The 22,664-nt window shown below is 36.6% G+C and overlaps 1 protein-coding gene across 5 annotated transcripts in view; it reads left to right on the top strand.

Annotated features, from left to right (window-relative positions):
* PATJ (PATJ crumbs cell polarity complex component) overlaps positions 1–22,664 on the top strand; it is a 350,262-nt gene that overhangs the window by 62,750 nt on the left and 264,848 nt on the right. For all 5 annotated transcript variants that reach the window (XM_061184132.1, XM_061184131.1, XM_061184130.1 and 2 more), the window contains exons 15-17: positions 5,414–5,548; positions 10,164–10,325; positions 13,553–13,684. In XM_061184132.1, the coding sequence (XP_061040115.1) occupies positions 5,414–5,548; positions 10,164–10,325; positions 13,553–13,684 (429 nt within the window). The remainder of the gene's footprint in view (positions 1–5,413; positions 5,549–10,163; positions 10,326–13,552; positions 13,685–22,664) is intronic.

Below are 22,664 nucleotides of genomic sequence, written 5' to 3'. Positions count from 1 at the left end.
GTTTAGCTGGGTGCTTTGTGACCTCCTAGAAGGGTGGGATAGGAAGGGTGGGATAGGGAGGGTGGGAGGGACACGCAAGATGGAGGAGACATGGGGATATATGTATACGTATAGCTGATTCACTTTGTTATACAGCAGAAACTAACACACCATTGTAAAGCAATTATACTCCAATAAAGATGTTAAAAAAAAAAAAAGCTCAAATATCACATGGGCCAGACAGGTAACATCAATGATATCTGAAATGAAAAAATGGCAACTGATGCTTGACCTTGGTGTTAGGTAGCTGAAGAGATCCTTCAATGTATTTCTGTACAACGGAGTGTAATGTGTGTTTTTTAAACATTCAGAATTAAAATTTTATTTTTTATTTTTATTTTTTTTGGATGTTCCTTGAGGCTTGTGGGATCTTAGTTCCCCCACCAGGAATTGAACCTGGGCCCTCAGCAGTGAAAGCGTGGAGTCCTAACCACTGGACCATCAGGGAATTCCCCAGAATTAAAATTTTAGATGAGTGAGAAAAACTAATATAAATCAATCTTTACTAGATTGTTTGATTGTCTTGCATAACCTCTGCGTGAACATACCTAACTTTTGAGGGTATTAACCTGTGTTTCACCATTAGTTTAAAAGTTGTAGCCTCATTCTTGGAAAGTTTGTTTTTTATTCGTGGTAAATTTAGTAACTCTTTGTACCTAATCTTTAAACATAAATGATTATTTAATATCTCCATTGACAGAGAGAGAGAGAGAGGATGTGTGTGTGTGTGTGTGTGTGTGTGTGTGTGTGTGTTATAAGAACCAGTCATAGGGTTCTTTCTGTCGTGTTTTATTTTTTGTTCAGATTTTTTTGAAGCATCATCCCCCATCCCACTGACATAGGTATTCCTCTCCAGAAGTTTTTCTTCCCCCTGGAGCAACATCATTTATATTCCTACTTGAGCATTTTGATATCTTGTTTGAGGGACCTAAAAGTAGAGCTTCTAGTGAAATGAATGAGCTGCAGCTTGTTTCCTGACAGGTCTCTCCACTCATAGGTTCAAGGCCTCTAGCTTTCTTTCTTTTTAAAAAAATAAATAAATAAATTTATTTATTTTGGCTGCGTTGAGTCTTCGTTGCTGCACGCGGGCTATCTCTAGTTGTGGTGAATGGGGGCTGCTCTTCCTTGCGCTGTGCGTGCTTCTCATTGCAGTGGCCTCTCTTGTTGCAGAGCACGGGCTCTAGGCGCGTGGGTTTCAGTAGTTGTGGCGCTCGGGCTTAGTTGCTCCACGGCATGTGGGATCTTCCCGGACCAGGGCTCGAACCTGTGTCCCCTGCATTGGCAGGCAGATTTTTAACCACTGCGCCGTCAGGGAAGTCCTCCTCTAGCTTTCTTGATCTCATTTGATCTTCATCATTTTAGTGCTGATAGTAAATCACACAGTGGTCACACTTTCCTTGGATATATTTCCTTGTATCCTTTACTTGTCATATCAGGATCATGAAAATCCCGCGGCTCATTAACTTTGTAGATTTAAATAGGACCCCTTGCAAAGCGCATTGAATAAGCATCAAAAAGCATAACGTGCTCTGTGTGTGAAGGCATCAATCATCTGTCTGTTGCACCCACTCCTGTCATTTTAGCCCTTTCTGCTCTCAGAATTCCGAAAGGGTGGAAAACCGAAAGAAACAGATGAAACGGTTGATTTGTTTAGTTGCAAAATGCAGCTGGGACAGGTAATTAAACAGTCCTGCTCCCACAGAGAAACCTGCAGCCATGTAACATGAAGTCTCAGAAACCCAGCTGTACTCAGATTTAGATGCAGAATGAATATTAGGTAGGCGTCTTTTAGATTGACAGATTTTGTAAACATCATTTCTGGTTTATTTGTTCAGTGTGATGGAAGATGGGGCACGTGTGTTCCGTTCATGGCGCACATTTCTAGGGAGCATGTGGTGTTTATAGATGTCGGGGGGAATAGCCTAGAAGGGCACAGTCCTGTATCTGGTGGGCAAGGGATTCCATGGGTGAGCGTCTGCTGCTCTTCAGTGCTCCAACCTGTTCCTGACATCAGCTGCTCCATAGATGTGGGGAATAGAGCAGGATTGATTAGTAGGGGGCTGGCAGGGGAGACTGGAATCAGTTCCCTCCTTAATCCTTTTATTTTTTTATGAGGGCATGCTATTATATAAGTAGCAAATTGTGTGTACAGCAATGTCTTTTAATTTGGGCACTTATTTCTATGCAGAAATTGCTACCACCATCTACTCAGTTGCTCAAACCAAAAATTTTGCAATTACCTTTTTCACTAACCTCCCACAAGCAGTCCCCAAGCAGGCTCTTTGTAGGGCTGACTCATTCTTTTTTTTTTTTTTTTCTTTCATCTTTGTTCACCTTTATATCAGTTGATATGAACTTTTTCCCCTTAATTTAAAAAAAAAATTTTTTTTATTATTATTTTTCATATGCTTATTTTCCATCTGCATACCTTTTTTTAAACATCTTTATTGGCGTATAATTGCTTTACAATGGTGTGTTAGTTTCTGCTTTATAACAAAGTGAATCAGTTATACATATACATATATCCCCATATCTCTTCCCTCTTGCATCTCCCTCCCTCCCACCCTCCCTATCCCACCCCTCTAGGTGGTCACAAAGCACCGAGCTGATCTCCCTGTGCTATGCAGCTGCTTCCCACTAGCTATCTATTTTACATTTGGTAGTGTATATATATGTCCATGCCACTCTTTCACTTTGTCCCAGCTTACCCTTCCCCCTCCCCGTATCCTCAAGTCCATTCTCTAGTAGGTCTGCGTCTTTATTCCCGTCTTGCCCCTAGGTTCTTCATGACCATTTTTTTTTCCTTTTATATTCCATATATATGTGTTCTCACCTTAAATGTCCCCATCTCTGTGAAACCTACTCTGACCAACTTTTCAAACAGCCTCCACAGTTGTGTGTGATGTCCTGACCCTGATTAGCTCCTTCATAGCACTTATCACAGTTGGTAACTTGGGGTTTATCTTTCACTTGTTTGTTGGTGCATTGTTTATTGGCTTACTTGTTTTGCTTGTCTCTGCTCGCTCTCTTGCTTGTTTATACTGTCTGTCTTCCATCCTAGATGTTAGTTCCGGAGGGTAGAAACTGTTTCTTTTGTTCATCCTGTAATTCCAGCCCAAAGCTCAAATCCTTGCACATAGTTTACACTCTATAAATATATGCTGGGTATCATGTCCAAACTAGATTGTAGATCAGTGATATGCTGGGAAATGTCTAGCCCTCAAAAAAAAAAAAAAAGGCAACCCTAATTTGTAGCCTTTACCAATACCTGTGGTATAAATAGTTCCACCGTGGCAGATTTCAAGCAACCAAAATGACAGCAATGAACACTGAGTTAGGTATCGATTCACAGTAGCACTTCATTGATGCAGGTTTTTCCATGGGAGCAGGACTATATTGTTACCTGACCTACCTGCATTTAGTGCTAGACAAATCAACCATTTCATCTGTCTTTTTCAGTTGTTCATCCCTTTGGTATTCCCTAAATTCTTAGATAGAGAGTGTTTCCACCATACATGTATAACAGATAGAAGTCACTTCAAGAACATAGATAAAATGTGGTCAAAATAATTAGGAAGTGATGGATTTTGAGTACTTACTATATTTATTTTTAATATTATTTATTTAATTGTAATCTTATAATTTCATATTTAATAATGGCTGTCATTAACAACTGGCTTGCAGAATTCCTGAAAATTGAAAAATCCGCTCTTGCAAGCATACTTTAGCACAGCACTGGGGATGACCTACAGGTGGACCCACTGACCACTCCCTGCCCTAGTGTTTGGCTCATAAACAAAGGAAGGAAGAGAGTTGGCAGAGATGGATGGGTAAAGTGTTATTACAGAAACATTTCTCAGAGTTTTTATTCACCTTTTAGTGCTAAAGAAACTGACCCTAATGTCTCCTAGCTTGATATACAGGATTTGGTACAATGACTAAACAGAATGAGGTGGCAGCAGTGAGAAATAAAGAGATCACAGAGAGGGAACAAGAGTAAAAGCAGTCTTACCCTCACATTGCTAGAATATCTTATTGCCAGAGATGGCTGTAGATCCTGAAGTGCTTGGTGGTCAAGAGCACTTAATTTTCAGAAAATTAGCCCTAGGCCAGGAATCCCTCCTACCTGTTTTAAGCCATTGAGGCCTTAGTCAGCTGGATGCCTTGCCACTTCACATTTATCTGTTTGTCTGTAGTGGGATGGAAATGAGCCCCAGGTGGTGTCTGAAGCAAGGCCTGTGGAACTCTGAGGACTCAGAGCAGATGACCAAGGGGAGGTGACAAGCTCCAGGATAAGTGATCACAGAGGAAAGGAAATAGGGAAAGAGCCATGTTGTGGATGCATTGCCACCTTGTGTAGGGTTTTCTCCTTAGCAAATATACAGTTAGATATGGGCCTGGTATTTTGGATAAACAGACTATTGTAGTACCATTTACCATGTTTGAGTTTATATATCCACAATGAGAAATCATTAGTTCCAATTTTGAAAGTCAGGGGAATGGAGTTTGGTGAATGCCTTTGACCTTTAGAGCCAACAACACTAAGACACTCATCTTTTTACCTTGACATTGGCTGGAATTTCTTAATGCTTGGCTCATATCTGAACCCATATGAATCCTTCTAAGTCAACAGAACCAATCCTAGAGTGGAATAATGATTGCCTTCCTTATTACACACCCGTACCTCCCCCAAATCAGAAATTGTTCTCTCTTAAGCTGGTGAGATGGAAAAAGACATCTTGAAAGAGGTACCATCTTTCATGGATTAGTTCAGATAACATGTAATGAGCCCATGTTCAGATGCCTGGTACTATTCTAGGGCATGAGGTTATAGAGAGAAAAGATACCCTCAAGCAGTGGGGGGGGGGGGCAGTTAAGAAAATAGGAATTTTAAAAGCAGTGTATTGTGAGCTGTGATGGAGATGTGTACAGGATGATCTTGGACCCCAGATGGAAGCAGATTAGCTCAGATATCAGGAAGGGCTTCTTGGAAGTGATACTGCTTTAGTATTGAAGTGTGAGTGGAACTTAGGTAATATAAAGGAGCTAGATGTCCTGAGGGATGGGAAGCCCTGCAGAAAAGTGAAACACAGAATACATACTGGGAACTATAGGAAGTTTGGAGCTTAGAACTGGAGACTTTGTACGTCTGTCTCTCCATTCCCAAGGAATCTGAGAGGACAAGAGTGAGAACAAGATGACAAATGACTTCATGTTTTACTTGAGGCTAGTTTTCCCCTTATTGTCTCTTTTGGGATTTTGGTGATCTGATTCAGGGGATGGGGCTTCTGTGTCAAAAAAAATACTTGATAGAGGATTAACAGCCGGATGTGTCCTTGTCGTGTTTATATTACTGTTCTGTGTTTTGTTGCAGCTGCTGCCCATTCACACTCTGAGGCTTGGCATGGAAGTGGATTCCTTTGATGGGCACCATTATATCTCTTCGATTGCTCCAGGTGGTCCTCTTGATACACTGAACCTCCTACAGCCAGAAGATGAGCTTCTTGAGGTAAAATTTTTGAGGGGAAAAAGACACAGGGCAGGAATTTTTAAGTTGTAGGAGAATGTGTTCTCACCAGAAATCCACAGAGTTACATCATCGATACCAATGTAATGTGAGCTACTTAGATTGAAAAATAATTGGTGACTGTACTTAACAGAACTGTGTTGTGTGCTTGAAAGTTGCTGAAAGAGTAGATCTTAAGTGTTCTTACCACACACAAACACAGACACACACACACAAAATATGGTAACTATGTGAGGTGATAGATGTGTTAACTAACCTCATTGTGGTAATGATTTCACAGTATATATATCAAATCATTACATTGTACACCTTAAACTTTTACATGGTATATGTCAATTATATTTCAATAAAGCTGGAAAAAATAAAATAAAGATGAAGAAAAATACTAACAACTTATGTAATGATAAGTGAAGTAGATAACATACTTTCAGTTCATTTTCCCCGTCTTTTGGGACACCTGAGATGTCCTTTTGAGTGCTTATTTAAATGATTAACTAAGAAAGAAGCTAATGTCCTGTTTTAGTTTGATAGCATAATTAGTATTTTTTTTTTCAAAATTCTTTTTAAGAATCTAACCCCTGACCCTTGTTTGGAACATGTAGTCACATTTATTTGCAGGTTTTGTTGATTATTTCTAATAAGGATTAGAGCTGGATAACCTCAGGCTTATGTGTTACTGACTAGCTTTCAGATTGTCTCCTTGGGACTCCCTCCTCGCCATAATGGCAGCCTCTACTGGGCTCACTCAGGCTTCTCAGCCTCTCTTCAGTCAGAGCAATTCTAGAGCACTTCTGCTGTGACATGACTGCCTTGAGAGATTTTGTTAGATTGGAAAGTTCTATAGCCAACACAGCAGACAAACCAAGCAACAACCCTTAATTTTACAGATAAGAAAACAAGGCATTGATTTCCCCTAGCTTTATTCACTGGTAGAGTGATGACCTTAGTTCATGTTTTCTAACTCCCATTTCACTGGTTTTTCAATACATCACACTACTTTCTAAGCTTCTAAAAAAAGATACAGGGAATGGTCAAACTTTGAGAAGGCCGTGCAGAAGAGGGTTCTCCCAAGTGTTGGATCCACAGGAAGTCCTAGGTTGGGTTTAATAGAGTCAACCTAGTTGCTTTAGCCAAGATTAGAATCCCATGGGCCTTGAAGTAGAGATTTCTCTCTAAAATTTATATTTGCTTAAAGTGGGATGGCAAGAATAGAAAATAGGTTTCTTGCTGGGTTTTTTAAGTAGTGTTCAGTCACCTGGAGGGGTATGTTGAGAACTCCGAGTTGAATTTTGAGGTCAGAGAGAAAAGTGCTGTGACTGTTGGCAAATGTTATCATAAGCATGGGAGGCCAGGTCCTGTTTTAAGATGTAGTAAATGGCTTATTTTTAGAGGTGTTCAAGGAATGATATTGGGACGCTTATTGTGGATTAATGCCCTAGACTTTACTCTGTCGCTTATGAGTTTTTTGGTGCTGAATCATGTCTTTCTCATCTGATTTGCAGAGTATATGACATAACTTTGTGCTGTCACACATGATAATCTGCAGATTGGAGACCATTTGGAAAACATTGCCATAATATGTAGTTATTAGGTATTGAGAAATGAGATATATTTATTTGAGAGATATGGAAATATGAGTAAAAACCAGTTTAGTTTACTTTTTTGTGGTAAATAAACATAACATAAACTGTATCATTTAAAGCATTTTTAGTCTACAGCTCAGTAGCATTAAGTATAATTCACTACTAGTACCTGGTAGGTGATAAAGAAATGTTGGCTGGATCTGAGTAGAGCAAGTGTAGGTGATCTCAGCCATCACCTGAGTCCTTTGTGCCTTAGCCGAGATTGGAATTCCATGGGCCTTCTCCCTTGTAATAGAATGTGATGTAATGAGGTAGCATGAAGATTGGTTGAATTCATAAGTATAGATTTCTAGTGAAAGAACTTGGGATAGGGAAAGAAGCACAGGTTTGCAAGTCAGAGAGCTGCTTTTGGTTCTGAGTTTGCCACAGCTGAACCGTATGTCCTAGCATGTCACTTTTTTTGGGAATCATTTTCTTCATCAGTAAATGCCTACTTCACTCTATGTTTGTGAGGATCTAATGGAATATTGTCCATGTAAAGATAATGCTTTATACATTATCTCACTGTGAGATACTGGCAACATGACCACCGTGAAAAGACATAAGCAACCTTTATAGGATAGGATTGAATGGGGATTGAATGAAGTAGTGGGACAATACTTGTCCAGTATTATGTACTCTGCAGATGAATACATGTGTATGTGTTTTCTAGTCACAAAGTCTGAATAATTGAGACTTGACAGTACTTAAGAGGTTTGAAGAGTCTAGAAAAATATTGTGAACTCTAAAATAAAAATTGGCATCTTCCAGCCGCATAGCACAGGGAGATCAGCATGGTGCTTTGTGACCACCTAGAGGGGTGGCATGGGGAGGGAGGGAGGGAGACGCAAGAGGGAGGGGATATGGGGATATATGTATACGTATAGCTGATTCACTTTGTTATACAGCAGAAACTAACACAACAATGTAAAGCAATTATATTCCAATAAAGATGTTAAAAAAAAAATTGGCTGCTTCTGAGCAACTGAATACAGAAATTAAAAAGTCTCTGTAAAGTTAGCCAAATAAACTCCTGAACTGTACGTGTGTGTGTGTGTGTGTCTGTCTGTCTAATGTACTCCTTAGAGCTTAAAACTAGGAACACAAATATGCTTCAGGGTTAGAACATTGTGCCAAGTCTCAGCCCAGAGCAGCTATTTACAGCAGCCATAAATCCCCTTAGATAGGAGTTGCTAATGGGAAATGTGACCAATCCCTTTAGCCATATAGAGTGGTGAGGAGGACTACCAGGCATTGCTATAATAATTGGAGACAATTCAAATGAATAAATAATGAGCTAAATAAATATTTAAATGTACACCAAGATAAAAACCTGAAAAGTGATTTTCAAATTTGTTGAAGTAATGTGAAACACAAGCTAAAATACTTGTGCATGAGTAGCATTCCTGCTTTGATTGTATCTATCCGCTTGCTTTATTTTCAGTATGTTACTCGCCATTTGGTTGATTTTAGAACTTTCTGTGCTCATGGCACTGGTTGGCACCATGGACATGGTGTGACCAGTGGCAAGTACCTCCCTCCCCATTTTTGTGTGAAGATTGACTTGCAGTTCTTCCAGGAAAAACCTTTCATGTGCTGCTGAACTTGCTATCCTCTGGACCCCTTCCTCAGTCATAAAGTCCTGGGAGACAATGTTTAATTTTTAGGACTAGCTCCCTGAAACACATGTGGGCCTCTTTACTATGTGGTGATTTCTTTGTAAATAATTAAAAAGCAGGGAGATTATGTCTGCTCTGATGGCTAAGTGCTGGGTATGTTACAGGTGAGAGTGGTTCCAAGGGATGAATGACTCTGGGCTCAGACCACTGTTGATGGGATGCTTCCAAAAACCCACTGTGCTCTTATTCTCTGAGCAATTTTGATAGATTTAGTGGAAAGGTTCCTCCCAGGAAAGTCAACCCTGCCAGTTATCTGGACATTAGCACTGCACCTGTCAGAAATTAAGGCCAGACCAGAAATACTTTTAAAACTAATAATGCTGCTGAACCTTGCCAGGAAGGTAGGAGTCAGATGTGAAAAGATTATATGTTTCCTGGACTGTGTTTATGCCTCAGCTTTTTGGGAGTGGCAGACAGATGAGCGAGCTCCTTGAGCTAAAGTCATATATATGAAAAATTAGAATAGACTTATGTTTCTAAATCATCTTTGGTGCAAAGAATTGTTACTATGCACTATATATAATATGAAATTTAGATAATCTTTTGGTGATAAGCATTAATCATTAATAAGGAATAGTTGATTATCTTTTTGTTCTAAACATGTGGGACCCTTGTATAAAACAATTTGAAAATCTGACACACTTCTTACGCTTGATGGCTGTGTCAGCAGAGTACGTAAGAATGGATCTGAGGCAAAGTTATGTGTATTTCTTTTCTACAGAGGTGATTTTTCTAGGATGGTATTAAGAGTTTATGGATGTGAAAGAAAATTGTGAACTGATGCTAAATTTTGATGGCCAAGTATCCTAGATTTTGTTACCTACACATTGTAAGTTGAGCAGTTTATAACAGCCTTAAAAATGTGTTAATATCTCTATTGATATGCTTACAAAATGAAAAAGCAAAAGGAAGCGGTCTTAAGAAGGCTATCATTGATATTTAGTGTGTTTAAGGAGAGATGGGGAGTAGATGAGAGAATACAACTTTGTAGTATAGAAAGGAGAAAGCAGGGAGGTGTGAAAAATTAGGCAAATCACATACCCAGTAATAGTTGTATTCTGAGCACATTTTATACTTTATTCACCCAAGTTCAGTAAAACTTTAGCCTTCATTTTTATAAATTTTAGGGATTTCTGTTTTTTTGTACTACTAAAATGATTAAATTTAGGCCCTTTGTTTACAGGGAAAATAAAACAATTATCCTGTTTTCAGTTTGATAGATTGATGTAAGAAAGAGATTTTTGTTTTTTTTCATTTGGGGCCTCCTCAATTCTGACTTATCCCTTATCTTTCTAGGTCAATGGCGTGCAGCTCTATGGGAAATCTCGCCGAGAAGCAGTCTCCTTTCTTAAAGAAGTGCCGCCCCCCTTCACCTTGGTTTGCTGTCGACGGTTGTTTGATGATGAAGCCTCTGTAGATGAACCAAGGACCACTGACACCTCTCTTCCTGAAATGGAGGTACTAAATGAATACTCGCACTGTGGTTCCCATAGGCATGCCCCTTCATCAGGGATGTCCTGAGAGTGTATTGTGATATGAAGGGGGAGGGAAAAACCTTCCTCTTTTGTTTGACAACAGTAGCTCTCAAAGGCAACAATGCATAGCTTTTCAAATTGTTACTTTTCTTTAATGTCATGAAACTTCACTCTTTTTTTTGGTAACTTGAAAGGTTGGTAACATTAATGTGCATGCACTTTGATTTTAGAAAACCTTTTTTTAGTAATTACCTGAGCTCATTACTTTTGGCTCCCAGTTCAACTCAGTTCATCTTAACAAGTTTAAGATGTTGGTAAGTATTGAATATCTAATGCGCTTCCCTTTTTCAGAGCTTTAAAAACACGAAGATCTATGACCAATTTTGAAATGAGTCTAAAAATTGCTGTAAAAGCCTTCAGAAGGTCAGAGAATAACACTTTCTGTGCCCCTGGTAGTCTTTTTTTTTTTTTTTTAAAGAACATTGTAATTATGAAAACAGTTTGAAGCACATGCTTTTCCAAATTATGTTTTTGTAACTTTTATGTCACTTTTCCCCTTTCCAGACTCTTTTAGATTGTAATTCCATTAACACCAGTTTTGATCCACAGGGCCTTCCCTTTTACCTACCTACGGTCTGATTTTCAAGATACATAGACCCTAATGTTGCCTCTACCACTTAATGATTTGAATGATGGAGCAAATAACTTGACTTTCTGTTGATCTTCTTCCTCTGAAAAACGAAGATACTTATTGTACTTACTTCCTCTGTGGTGAGAGAAGGAAATGAAGTAATGTGTGCAAAGTTCTTAGCACAATGCCTTGCATAAGGACAGTGCTCAGTAAAAATTAGCTATGGCTGTTCTCAACTTCTCCTGTCCACCTGTCCTTTTTTGTGATTTCCTAAAATACAAGAGTGTAGCACTGTCCTGTAGTCACAGATACTTCAGTGTATATTAAGTTTGTTTTTTCAAGAAGACTGTCAGCTCCTGTGGGCAGAGGCCAAATCTTAGAATTATTTTGTATCTCTTGGTGTTTTTATTCTTTACTGCACATATACGAAGTGCTTAGTAAATTATTGATTGTTGATTGGTAAGTTTTTTTAATGCTTATCTTTGGTAAACATATTTCAAGGAAGGGACTCAAATGCCACACTTTTATGATTCTTGCAATCTTTACTAAAATTAAATGTGGGTGATAGCTTACCTCTATTGATAAAAATGCCGTTAATCTAATCTTACAGGGTGTGTAAATCACCAACTCCGCTTGCTGACTCTGTGCTCCCATCTGTCATACTTTACCACAATGGGTAAACAACAGCTTTGAATTATGCTCAATGTCATCCTTGCTGCCCATTAGTTGATTGCTTTCTATTCTGTAAATACAAGAGTTATGCAGAATGGATTGTATCAAAGTGATATATTTCTGGTTGGAGTATAATATCTTATATATGTTGATTGCCTTGAAATTTCTATAAACTTGGGTTTTAAAATTATATGTGGTTTCTTAAAATCCTGGCTCCCTTTTCTGTCTCTCTTTTTCATTTATCTCAATATGATCTTAGGTTCTTAAACCCTGTATTGTTAAGCAGCTCAGACAAAATTCTAATGCTTATTAATCAGTAAAGGTATTAAATGCCTCAGTAAAACATCAATCGTATTGTATTACCATTGTAACTTTACTTTTTATTGGAAAGTATAAGTGTTTTCTTTTTAAATCTATCAGTTCCTCACATCAGACTGATATAAACAGATGTTTATTGATCCAGAACGTTCCCACTAATTTCAAGTTCTGTAATTCAAGAACCAAGAAATCGTTCCCATGTTTAGATTTAATCCACCATGTCCTGCAGGGACAGTTTGAGATCTGGTCCAGCCCTAATTTTAAGATGTTTTTGTATTAGCTATGGTGCCTTACTCTTCCATAATAGAGGGGTCCCTCTGCCTGCCACATCTGCCAGCTTTGATTCTGTTAAATGAATTTTCTTACACAGGTCACTCAAAATTATATTCATAGGAAGTACATCATTTTATTTTATTTACTTCCATTTTATTTACTAAGATCATTCAAAGTTTTTAGAAGTAGACTTCTTAAAGACTATTATTTAGTCTATAGCTTTATTTAAAAAGAGTTTCAAGGGAAGGCCACTCAAAGATGGGTGATTGATTCATTATGTATTGAACAAACATTTATGGAGTGCCTACTATAAGCCGCGCACTGTTGCGGGTTGAGGGGATAACCATGGTAAACTCTATGACAGCCTGCACCATTCTAGTCTAGAAGCCAGGCATTTTGTTAATTGCTAGGGCCACAAAGAAAAAGAAGATAATTCTTGAGCCTCAGATAGAAGTTCAGAGTATTTGGGGAAGATAAATCACATGAATATAATCCAATTCTATAAATAGTATAAAAGCAGAAGGTTGGAGCAGCTATTCTCCTTCTGCGTAGTTGACTCATTGACCGTCTGTCATTTAGCTTCCTAGAATTTCATGTGGCAGTGACTCTTTTCCCTGAAAGGAGGGAGCTTGGAACAGGGGATGTGCGGGTGTGGAGTCAGGGAAAGCAGCTGAGGATCTGTGTACTGAGTAGTTGTGTTGACCTCCTTCCTCCAAGATCAGGTTTTCATTATTTCAACTCTGATTTTTACCTGTTTTTAGACTTAGATGATTCCCAAAACTTGGATTTTTTTTCACCTTATTTTTCTTGTAAAGTTTTTCTTGAAAACTAGGAGCCAACAGAAGTGGTGTCTCTGTGTCCTGTCCTGGCCTCTGTGTTGGTGTCTTTCTCTGTCTCTCACTGTAATTATGAATTCAGGTATTGCTACTTAAATATCTTAAAAGCTTTGATTTTGTGTGATGTTTTCATATCTTCTTAAATTGCATATTTTTCCTTTTATGCTTCTACTGGGATGACAGAACTCATTTTAGTATAAGAGGTCAGTGTTAATACTTTGAAACAGACACTTTAACGTAAAAAAAAAACACAACTATATGAACAACCTGTTTTTTTAAGTGCTTGAATTTTCATGAAGGTTTTATACTAAAGTATATGTGCCCCAGTGCATGCCCCTTTTAAAAAGATTAAAAAGAAAAACTATGCATGCCAAAGAGTATCCTCATTTTGAGAAGAACCTATGAGATTCCTGATACGTTAATTCTTTTCAAACTTGAAAGGACAGTGTATTGAAGCATTTATGTTCTTTGGTATTTCAGGCTGACCACAATATAGATGTCAATACTACAGAAGATGATGATGGGGAATTAGCCCTGTGGTCTCCTGAAGTCAAGATTGTTGAACTAGTAAAAGATCATAAAGGCTTGGGATTCAGCATTTTGGATTACCAGGTATAAGAACCTATACAGAGCTTTTTGGAGCAATTAGTTTGTATTAAAATTATATGAAGTAGTAATTGTTTAAGGCATCCACTGACTTAGGCAAAACTGAATTATTTGATGTATAATGCTACTTTCCAAAGGTGGGGTGTTATAATTTCCATTGTTACCATTACAATTGATAGCTCCCTTAGTGAATAAAATGGTAGATGATATAATAAGTGGACATAAGGGAAGCAATAGTTTTATACCCATGGATGCTTTTAGAGACTGGAACTTGATGAATTTTTTTATATGGAGGATTTTTTCCTGCAGCTTTATTGAGATATATTTCACATACCATAAAGTTCACCCATTTAAAGCATACAGTTCGGTTGTTTTTAGTATATTTGGAGTTGTGCAACCATCACCACAGTCTAATTTAAGAACATTTTCATCACCCCAAAAAGAAACCCCATACATATTAGCAGTCATTCCCAATTCTCACTCTCCTCTCCCTTCCCTTCACATGAAGGTTTTTATAGTTTTGCTTACCTATTAATCTCAATGAGCGTAACTGAGTAGAAATGTTCTTGGTGAAGTTTATATTTATATTTAATATAGAACATATAATATTTATGTATTTATATGTACCCCGATTATAACTACGGTAAAGTCACTGATGCATTTGGTTTGGGGGTGGCAATGTGAAAGGTCACAATAAGCCATCTATACGTTATACCAGTTTACCAGTTAAAGTATTTTTAGACCATCTGACTATCATGGGGAATTAAAACTGTTGGCAAGAAATCTCTTCACTTTTAAGATGCATATTTTAATACATTAGTGCTGCCTAAAGACATTGTGGTTTAATAAAGCAAAATGTACTCTATCAAAGCACATAAAATGCCAAGTGATATAAAAATCAATTTTTTTTTTTTTTTTTAATAAGGCAATCGGGAATAGATTGAAAGAAAAATACTTTGAGCATTATGTAAGAACATTAAATTCCATATTTTGGCAGTGTACTTTAAGATTACTGAAATAGATTATATCTATTTTATTTTTGCTGGCATATTTCTGTGCCAGATAACCCTCTTCGTTATTGGAAGTTCTCTTTGGAATATTATTGAATTATGAGTTGTTGATTCCAAAAAATGCATATTTTTGGAAATATCTTTTTCAAGAAATATTAATACTGTAAGATTCTGGAAGTTTATATATTGATTAATTATTAGGGCATATAAATATAAAGCAAATGGCACATATTGATACTTTTTTTTTCCTCTCCAGTGTTGCTCTATTACCTAGCACAAGGTAGGTGATTGATAAATATTTACAGAATGATTGAATAAAGTTTAGGTTAGCCAAAATTAATTGGGACTAAATGAACATATTCAATGGGTTTTTTTGTTAACATGTTGATAATTGGGATTTAGTTTAGAAAACACTTTTCAGATGTGGTTTTAGATATTCAGCTACATTTTCATTATCATTGGAATCTATATGTTTTTGCATTCTTATAAATATATCATAATGATTGCTCTTGCCCTCTTAAAAAACATTATCTGCAAGTTTTATATTTTGAATATTGCACATGTTAGAGAAGTGCTTCAGAAATTAAAAAGAAAAACAAAAAGTTCAGTAAAAGATGGAAAGAAAAACTTGATAGTCTTTAACAGTGTAATCCCTAGTTAAGAGAAAAATTCCTTTATCAGTTCTGAGTTTTACACTTAAAAAAATATATATATATACATATACATATATATATATATATACATATATATATATATATATATATGCATTGTAGCATACCTTTGGTTTTTTTTGGATCTTATTTTTATTTGTAAATTTCTAGATGTCCCCCATCCCATCTTCCTCACAATCACCGTTACACATACTGATGTTTATTTCTGCATAAATTATATGAAGTAATTTTGCTGCAAAAGAAGTGTTAGATATTCTTGCTTTTGTGCTTATTGGAGAACGGATAGAAAAAAGCTTCATTTTCTAAATGCTACTTTGATTCACATTAAGGGGCTCAGCTTATTTATTTCTGCAACTAAACCTTGGAAGAAAAAACATTCAGTCTTAAACTGAATGTTTTTCTTAAGTCAATCTTAAATATACTTATAGTTGTACACAGCACGTTTTCACCATTTGTCAGTGGTATGTAGAACTGTTATCCCCATGACATTTAGATGACGCGTAAACACAATTTAAAATTTGGTTTTGGGCAAGTTAATTAATTGGTTTATACCATCTCTTGTTGTAATTAGGTAATAAATTCTAAAGTTCAGAAATATTTTTTGCAAGGCCAGATGAAGTTTTAGCAGAAGGCATGAAAGGCCATGTTCCTGGTTATTATTGAATTTGATGCTTCTTGTATGAATTTATTAGGCAGCTGAATAGGGCTGATGCAGAGCTTCACGCTCACCCCCAAGCTTAGAATAGTTTGTATAAGAAGTGCTGTAGAAACATCTTAGCCACAGTGAAAAGATTTTAGTATAGTGGGAGAGTTTCCAGGTTATAAAGGACCTGTATTAGCAGTATTGAAGAGATTGAAAATTTACTTTGGTATTTTAATTTCAGTTAACCACTTTTCTCACTACTGAGTTTTTCTCTAGAAAAATAAGAACTCTGTCAAGAGCCTGACAAAATTATATACAATATATATTTTGTAGGTGCTTTTACAATTTCTTCATCTATAAAATGGGGATAATAATGTTTAGCTCAAAGGATTATTATGGTTTAAGTAAATTTACATGTAAAGAAGTGGGAAATGTTAGATTATTATGGAAATGTATTATTAGTAATAATCTAATTTAGAAAATAAACACAAAAAGTCTTGATATTGTCCTCAAAGATGGAGCCATACTACAGTATGTTTGTGTTCTATCAATTTTTAACTAGTTAGATTAGGAAAATTAATAATTAGATGCTTTTGTTTAGTGAAGTCTAAATTTAATTGTAAAATTACGTTCTAGAATGCAGCCAACTCTTGATGAGCCATATGTGAATTACCCATTTGTGGATTATTGGCCAGAAATTTGCTTTTTACGTAAATTGAGCCAAGCTTTAGGAAGAGATGAGTGAGAACATAAAGGATCTTGAATTGGCCACGGAACGATGGGATGGCAGTCTGGATAGGGGATTCAGTGATTCACCAGTGATAGAAATTGTGTAGTTGAGCAGAGAAAATAAGCAGGTCTTTGTACCTGCAATGAAAGAGCTGAATCTGATATACAGTTCTACAGCTCAGTCATATGGCCAAAGAGGAATGTGTGGCAATTCATTTTCATGAAAGGCATTTTAAATAAATTGGGGCAAAGAAAGAGGAGAAAGCAATAGGGAAGACTTAGTAAATATGATTCAGGTTGTTAGGGTGAAGTGATTGTAGCTTTTTTGGCTGTGATTTGAAAGGAGGTAGGATATTTGTTAGTCTCAACTGTGCCTGGGCATTGCTTCATGTCATGGCTAGTTAAAATCTGGCCCTGTAAGTATACCATATTAGAAGAGTCCTTGGTCACTGTAACGTCATGCCTTATGAGATCATGTCATAGAAAATAGCGATGTGCATAGTTTGTCAAAAGCATGAATATTATGGCTTAATTGTGTACTCTTGTTTCTAAGCAATATAGAACTCTTCAGAAATTTGGTTATAAGTTTTTATAGTATAGTTTTTTGCCAGTTTCTAAGTATGATTACATACTGTGCCCTAGTTATCTTTGTCTTGATTCCCCATTATTTATGTGTAATGTCTTTATTCCTTGGAATATCACTAATGGTCATATTGATACTAATCCTAATATTAATCCAAATAATTAATACAAATCCAATAATAATAGCTAACATATAGTGAGTGTCTGCTGTTTGCTAGGCACTGTTCTAATTACTTAATGTTTTCCTCACAAGAACCATATGAAATATGTGCTATCATTATCCTCATTTTAGAAGTGAGGAACCTGAGGCACAGAGAGGTTAAGTAACTTGTCCAAATTCACACAGCTAGTATATGGCAGAAATAGAGTTTGAACTCAAGCAGTCAGCTGCCAGAATCTAGGCTTTTAATCACCACACATACTGCTTCTTTACTTATGAGTGGTATTTCCGTGGGTATTTTATTACAGGGAGTCCCTGTAATAAACTTATTGCAGCAGATCTTCCTGTTTTTTCAGCTTGCAAAACATTTCATATCTTAAAGACAAGCTGCTAGATACTATCTCATTTTCAATGCTTATATGAAAGTTTAGTAAGTATTAAAAATTAATATAGTTTGCTTATATGCACTGTGTAAGAGCTAGTGTTTATTGCTTCAAACAAAAATAATTACAAATTATTGTCCTAAATTAGTGCAAGTAATTTGTTGTGGGATAATGTTCAGTAATGAAGCAATTATTAGGTAGTCTGAGAGTCTGTAATTTTTAATTTCTACCAAAAAGCTTGAAATAAATTTGTAACAGTGTGGATTTTACCTTCATTTGACCTTATAAGTTAAACATCGCAAGTGGCTATTTTCTGGTGTTTTGATTTATGTTGAACTTTGAATAACCCCTCATGATTATAATTCACTGAAAATGTTTGACATTAGCCAATTTTTGAACATTAGCCATGATATTGCCATTCTTGATACTTTTGAATTTCAGTGATTTAGCAGGTAAAATTTATTAACCAGTAATTCTCCTCCCTCTGACATCCCATTCCTCAGTTCTCTCCCTTTCCGATATGGGGACTGAACTCAATTTTTGCCAAAGCAGATATTTTTGAAAGGCTTTGGGTTTATCTCAGACACTGAGAGAGGTAAAAATAGAAAGCATAATAGCACAGCCATTGAGAGGTGATTCATATATAAATACTCTTAGTAACACTTTAAAAAGCTGTTTGAAAGACCAAAGGCAAAAGATGGCTGATTAAAAATAATAGTGAAAATATTCCTCCCTGTAAAAACTAACAGTGATTAATTTTTCTGAGAAGAAATGGGTTATAAGACTTAAATAGTATAAATATAAAAAATTGCAGTATTGCTGAGTCTTGGATATGTTATGCCTTAGTATTTGTGAGAAGAACCCAGTGTACAGTTTCTGCCTGACTACTCTGTTAAATGGAATTCTCCTTAAAAGATTTTTAAAAATTATATGAAGGGAGTATATACATTTCATGCATGTGGTTTAAGTTGGCTTTTTTCTTATCATATGTGCAACAGAATGACTTTCTGTGCACATTAGAAATATTTTAAAAATAAGTAATATATACATAGGGCATAAAAATTCAAAGGTACATAATGGTGTCCTGTGATGAGTATATTTACCTCTGACCATAATCCCTCATTTTTTATCTCCCAGATAAAACTCCTGTTTTTCTTGTCTATCCTCCCAGAGATATTTTATACAGACACGATTATAAAAGTGGTAGTTTGCTGGTTGTTTATTTTTTAATACATAAATGGAATATGTCATACACGCCTTCAGCATATTGCTTTTTTCCCCTCAATTATATGTTCTTTCATTTTGGTATTTATAGAGCCATCTAATTCTTTTTAATGACTGCATAGTATAGTATTGTTGTTGTACAATAATTTACTTAACCAAGCTCCTGTACCCAGTTGGTGGGTATTTCAAATGAGGCTGTATTGGATATCCTTGTCATACTCTTTTATAAAAAGGTGCGAATAAATCTTGTGATAAACTCCTAGAAGAGGAATTGCTCATCAAAAGAGCATTTATCTTTTAACTTTTGGTACATTTTTACCAAACTGCTTGCACATAAATGTTTGTGAGACTCATGTATTTAGACCACTTAAAATTGATGCCTTCTTATGTAATTTCCTTGTTTAGATAATTCTGAAAAATAAAGTGTAAGTAAGTGCATAATTCATGGATTTGCTAATGGTTTTCCATGATATAGACAGATTAAGTGATAGCAATATACAACTATCAACTTTGTTTCAACTTTATATTGTCAGCAATTAATTTATTGACCTTTATAGTTAAGAGAGGGCATAAACTATTTATATTCAGACTATGATATTAGTGCCCCAAAATCTATTCCTATTTTTTCCACCAGTTTTAATCTTCTTTATCAGAAGATTGAGTTTAAAAATGGAAGAACTTAAGGACTCTAATTTTGCCACAAGGTTTGAGATTTTGGGTGAATGCTACTATCAGTATATAGTCTTTAGTAACTTGTGGAAGCCCCAGTATCTTTACGTTCATTCCAACTGATTAGTTTATAGAATCTGGGATATAGAATTTGATAGGTATTGATATAATTTTAACATGTAGTAGTACCTATATTATTAACATTATTAAGTTGGGTTCAGAATCTAAGATCTACAGGACAGTAATATATTGTAAGTTATTACATAGTTCCACTTTAATGCTCATGCGATCTCATAACATGGCCACCAGTATCTGTTTTTTGGGTTTTTTTCTTTTGTTGCTGTTTTTATCTTCTTCTTTTTCTTCTTTTTTGTTTTAAAGGAGCTCTGGTTCCAGTTCATCCATGTATGATTAAGATATTGGTACTGAGCAAAATGCAGTCAGTCTGCTATTAATGGCAGTATCCGTGTTCTTGGAAATAAATTCTGTAGCCTACTGTTGAACAAACCACACAGCTGCACTTAAAGGTCACTTTTGCTTAATGGAACTTGGGACTGATAAAGTCCCAATCTTTGCCCATCCCTGAATCCTATCCACATTTATTTTTATTAACATCAAAGTACTGTAAGCTCCAGTGCCAACTGGGCTGAAGATTTCTTTTCACAGAGGATTTGCTTCCTTTCCCTCTATGGGAAAGTTCTGTATCCTTTAAATCATTTTAAGCTGCTTCATTTGAAAAATAATTCTTAGTAGTGTGTTCATGGAGTGGATTGATTGTGGCTACTGGGGAAATTCTCTCATGGCTTAAAGATTGCTTTTCAAGCCTTCGAAGTGGGTGAATGAAGGGGGCCCACTCCTGGTGTGTGGAGTTTGTAGTGTGCTCAGGATGATGACTGACTTCCAAACACCGCAGTGCAGCAAGACTAAAGGCATCAGGAGACCAGAAGCCACTTAATAAGAGATCAAAGAGGCTGTGTGTATATCAGCTTGAAATCCAGATAGTACAGATCAAAAGCTCGCCTTAGCGAGGCAGCTGCAGGGGGATGAAATTAGCAGGAGGCCTCAAAGATCTTAAGTCAGGCCTGATGTTGAACTTTGAGGGAATTTCATGGCTCCTCTGGAATACGAATTTGGCAAAAAAATCCCACTGTGTCTAATGGGGGAGAGAGAGAATAGAGGGCAAGCAGCAAATGCTTGTCAACTGGATGGTGCTTTCTCCTAGGGTAGCTCTCCTTTTCACAAATGTTTCATAAGGACTGTTTCTGTGTCACACTAGAAGGCATTGCTGAGCAGGAGGAGATTCTGAAAATGATATATTTGTTATATTAACTTTAGTGAGTATTCCAGAGATGGCCAACCGTTTATATTAGTGTTTATGAAACGACCATGGAGAGCTGAAATATAGGCATAAAGGTGCTCAGGTTTACTGCAATACCGGTACTTCTGTCTCTCCTATGAAATGCTCAAGATATTCCAGGAAGTTAGTGAATGTCCAGCTATGCATCTGTCTCCCATGTAATTAAAAACAGAAAAATAACTCTTTTTTTTTTTTAAAAAGGAGTTGGTCTAAAGAGGAAACAGTCTCCAGAGGTGTTTCATCGCCAGTGTTCCTCTATCTCTAGGTGTGGGTGTGTTTTGAAAGTTCCCACTGGATTCTGGTGTCAGTGTTGAGAACCGTACTAGTAACTGAAAGACATAGCCCTTCCTAGAGTATGGCAGAAAGGTGGAATCAGATCCACCAGCAGGTGTTGAGAACCTGTTTTCCTAAGGCGTGGTCCTCTGTACTGCTCTGACCTGTCTGTGGGTGTCATTTGGAGCCAGGCGGTGATCCAGAGGAGCCTTGCTTTCCCCAGTTAGGGCCAGGAAGTGGTGTTGCCTCCTTCCTGTACCAAGGGCCTAATTTGTTAATGATGCATGAAAGGAGATTGGCTGCCCGATCTGGACACACCACTTTCTAGGGCTCAGGTTCCCCTTTCAGCTCTTCCCTCTGTGTTTTATTTTAATCAGATATTTTGTTCACCAGTATGGCACTTTGAACATAGAGTCAGAAAGGACCAGGATTTGCCTTCTGGCTATGACACCCTACTAGGACTTTGGACAAGCCTGTTAGTCTTTCTTATATAATAATCTCTAAAATAGAAATAATATTTTCCTTATAAAGTTATAAAGACTAAATAAAAGATGTATATAAATGCCCACACTTTTCTGGGCATAAAATAATGTGTTACTAGTTACTGAAAAATGATGATGGTGATGGTGATGATGATTTTTAAAAATAGAATCTGAGCACAGACTTGCTATACCTGTTATTCATTATCTCCTTCCAAAAAATTATTGTTCACTTATGAGCTAGTATGCGGGATTAAAGATGAAAAGAAATACTTCCTTTCAAGTGTGTATTTAACAAATGTATATTGGGCATCTTCTGTGTCAGGCACTGTTCCAGACACTGGGAATATAGCAATAAACAAAATAGACAGTAGACCCTGTGTCCTCATGGAATTTAAATTCAATTGGGAGTAGAGAGACAGTGGATAAATAAGCATATGTTAAAATATAATAGATGAAACAGACTCGGGAACAACTCTCTATAATACATTATGATTTTAGCAGTGGTAGAAGTAAGACTAAGAGATTTCGTGATGATTGTTTCTTAAGACCCAGAGAGGCCTGATGGGGAACTGAGACATGACTTGCACACAAACAGATAGTGGACATTCCAGGAACAGAAGTGTCCTGGAATTGATAACTTGGCCCTGATTTTATGTCTTGATTTTCTTTAGTAACTGTGAGCTGTTTAATATCTATCTAAGCTTTCATATTTTATTCCTTTTAATGAAAAATCCTTTGAGAAATTTTCTGTTCTAACATTTATAAAATATGACCACCATTTCCCATGATAATAATAGCTAGTA

This window comes from Eubalaena glacialis, chromosome 3 (genome assembly GCF_028564815.1).
Source record: "Eubalaena glacialis isolate mEubGla1 chromosome 3, mEubGla1.1.hap2.+ XY, whole genome shotgun sequence".
Lineage (NCBI taxonomy): Eukaryota > Metazoa > Chordata > Mammalia > Artiodactyla > Balaenidae > Eubalaena > Eubalaena glacialis.
This window is presented reverse-complemented; position numbering and strand designations above follow the sequence as displayed.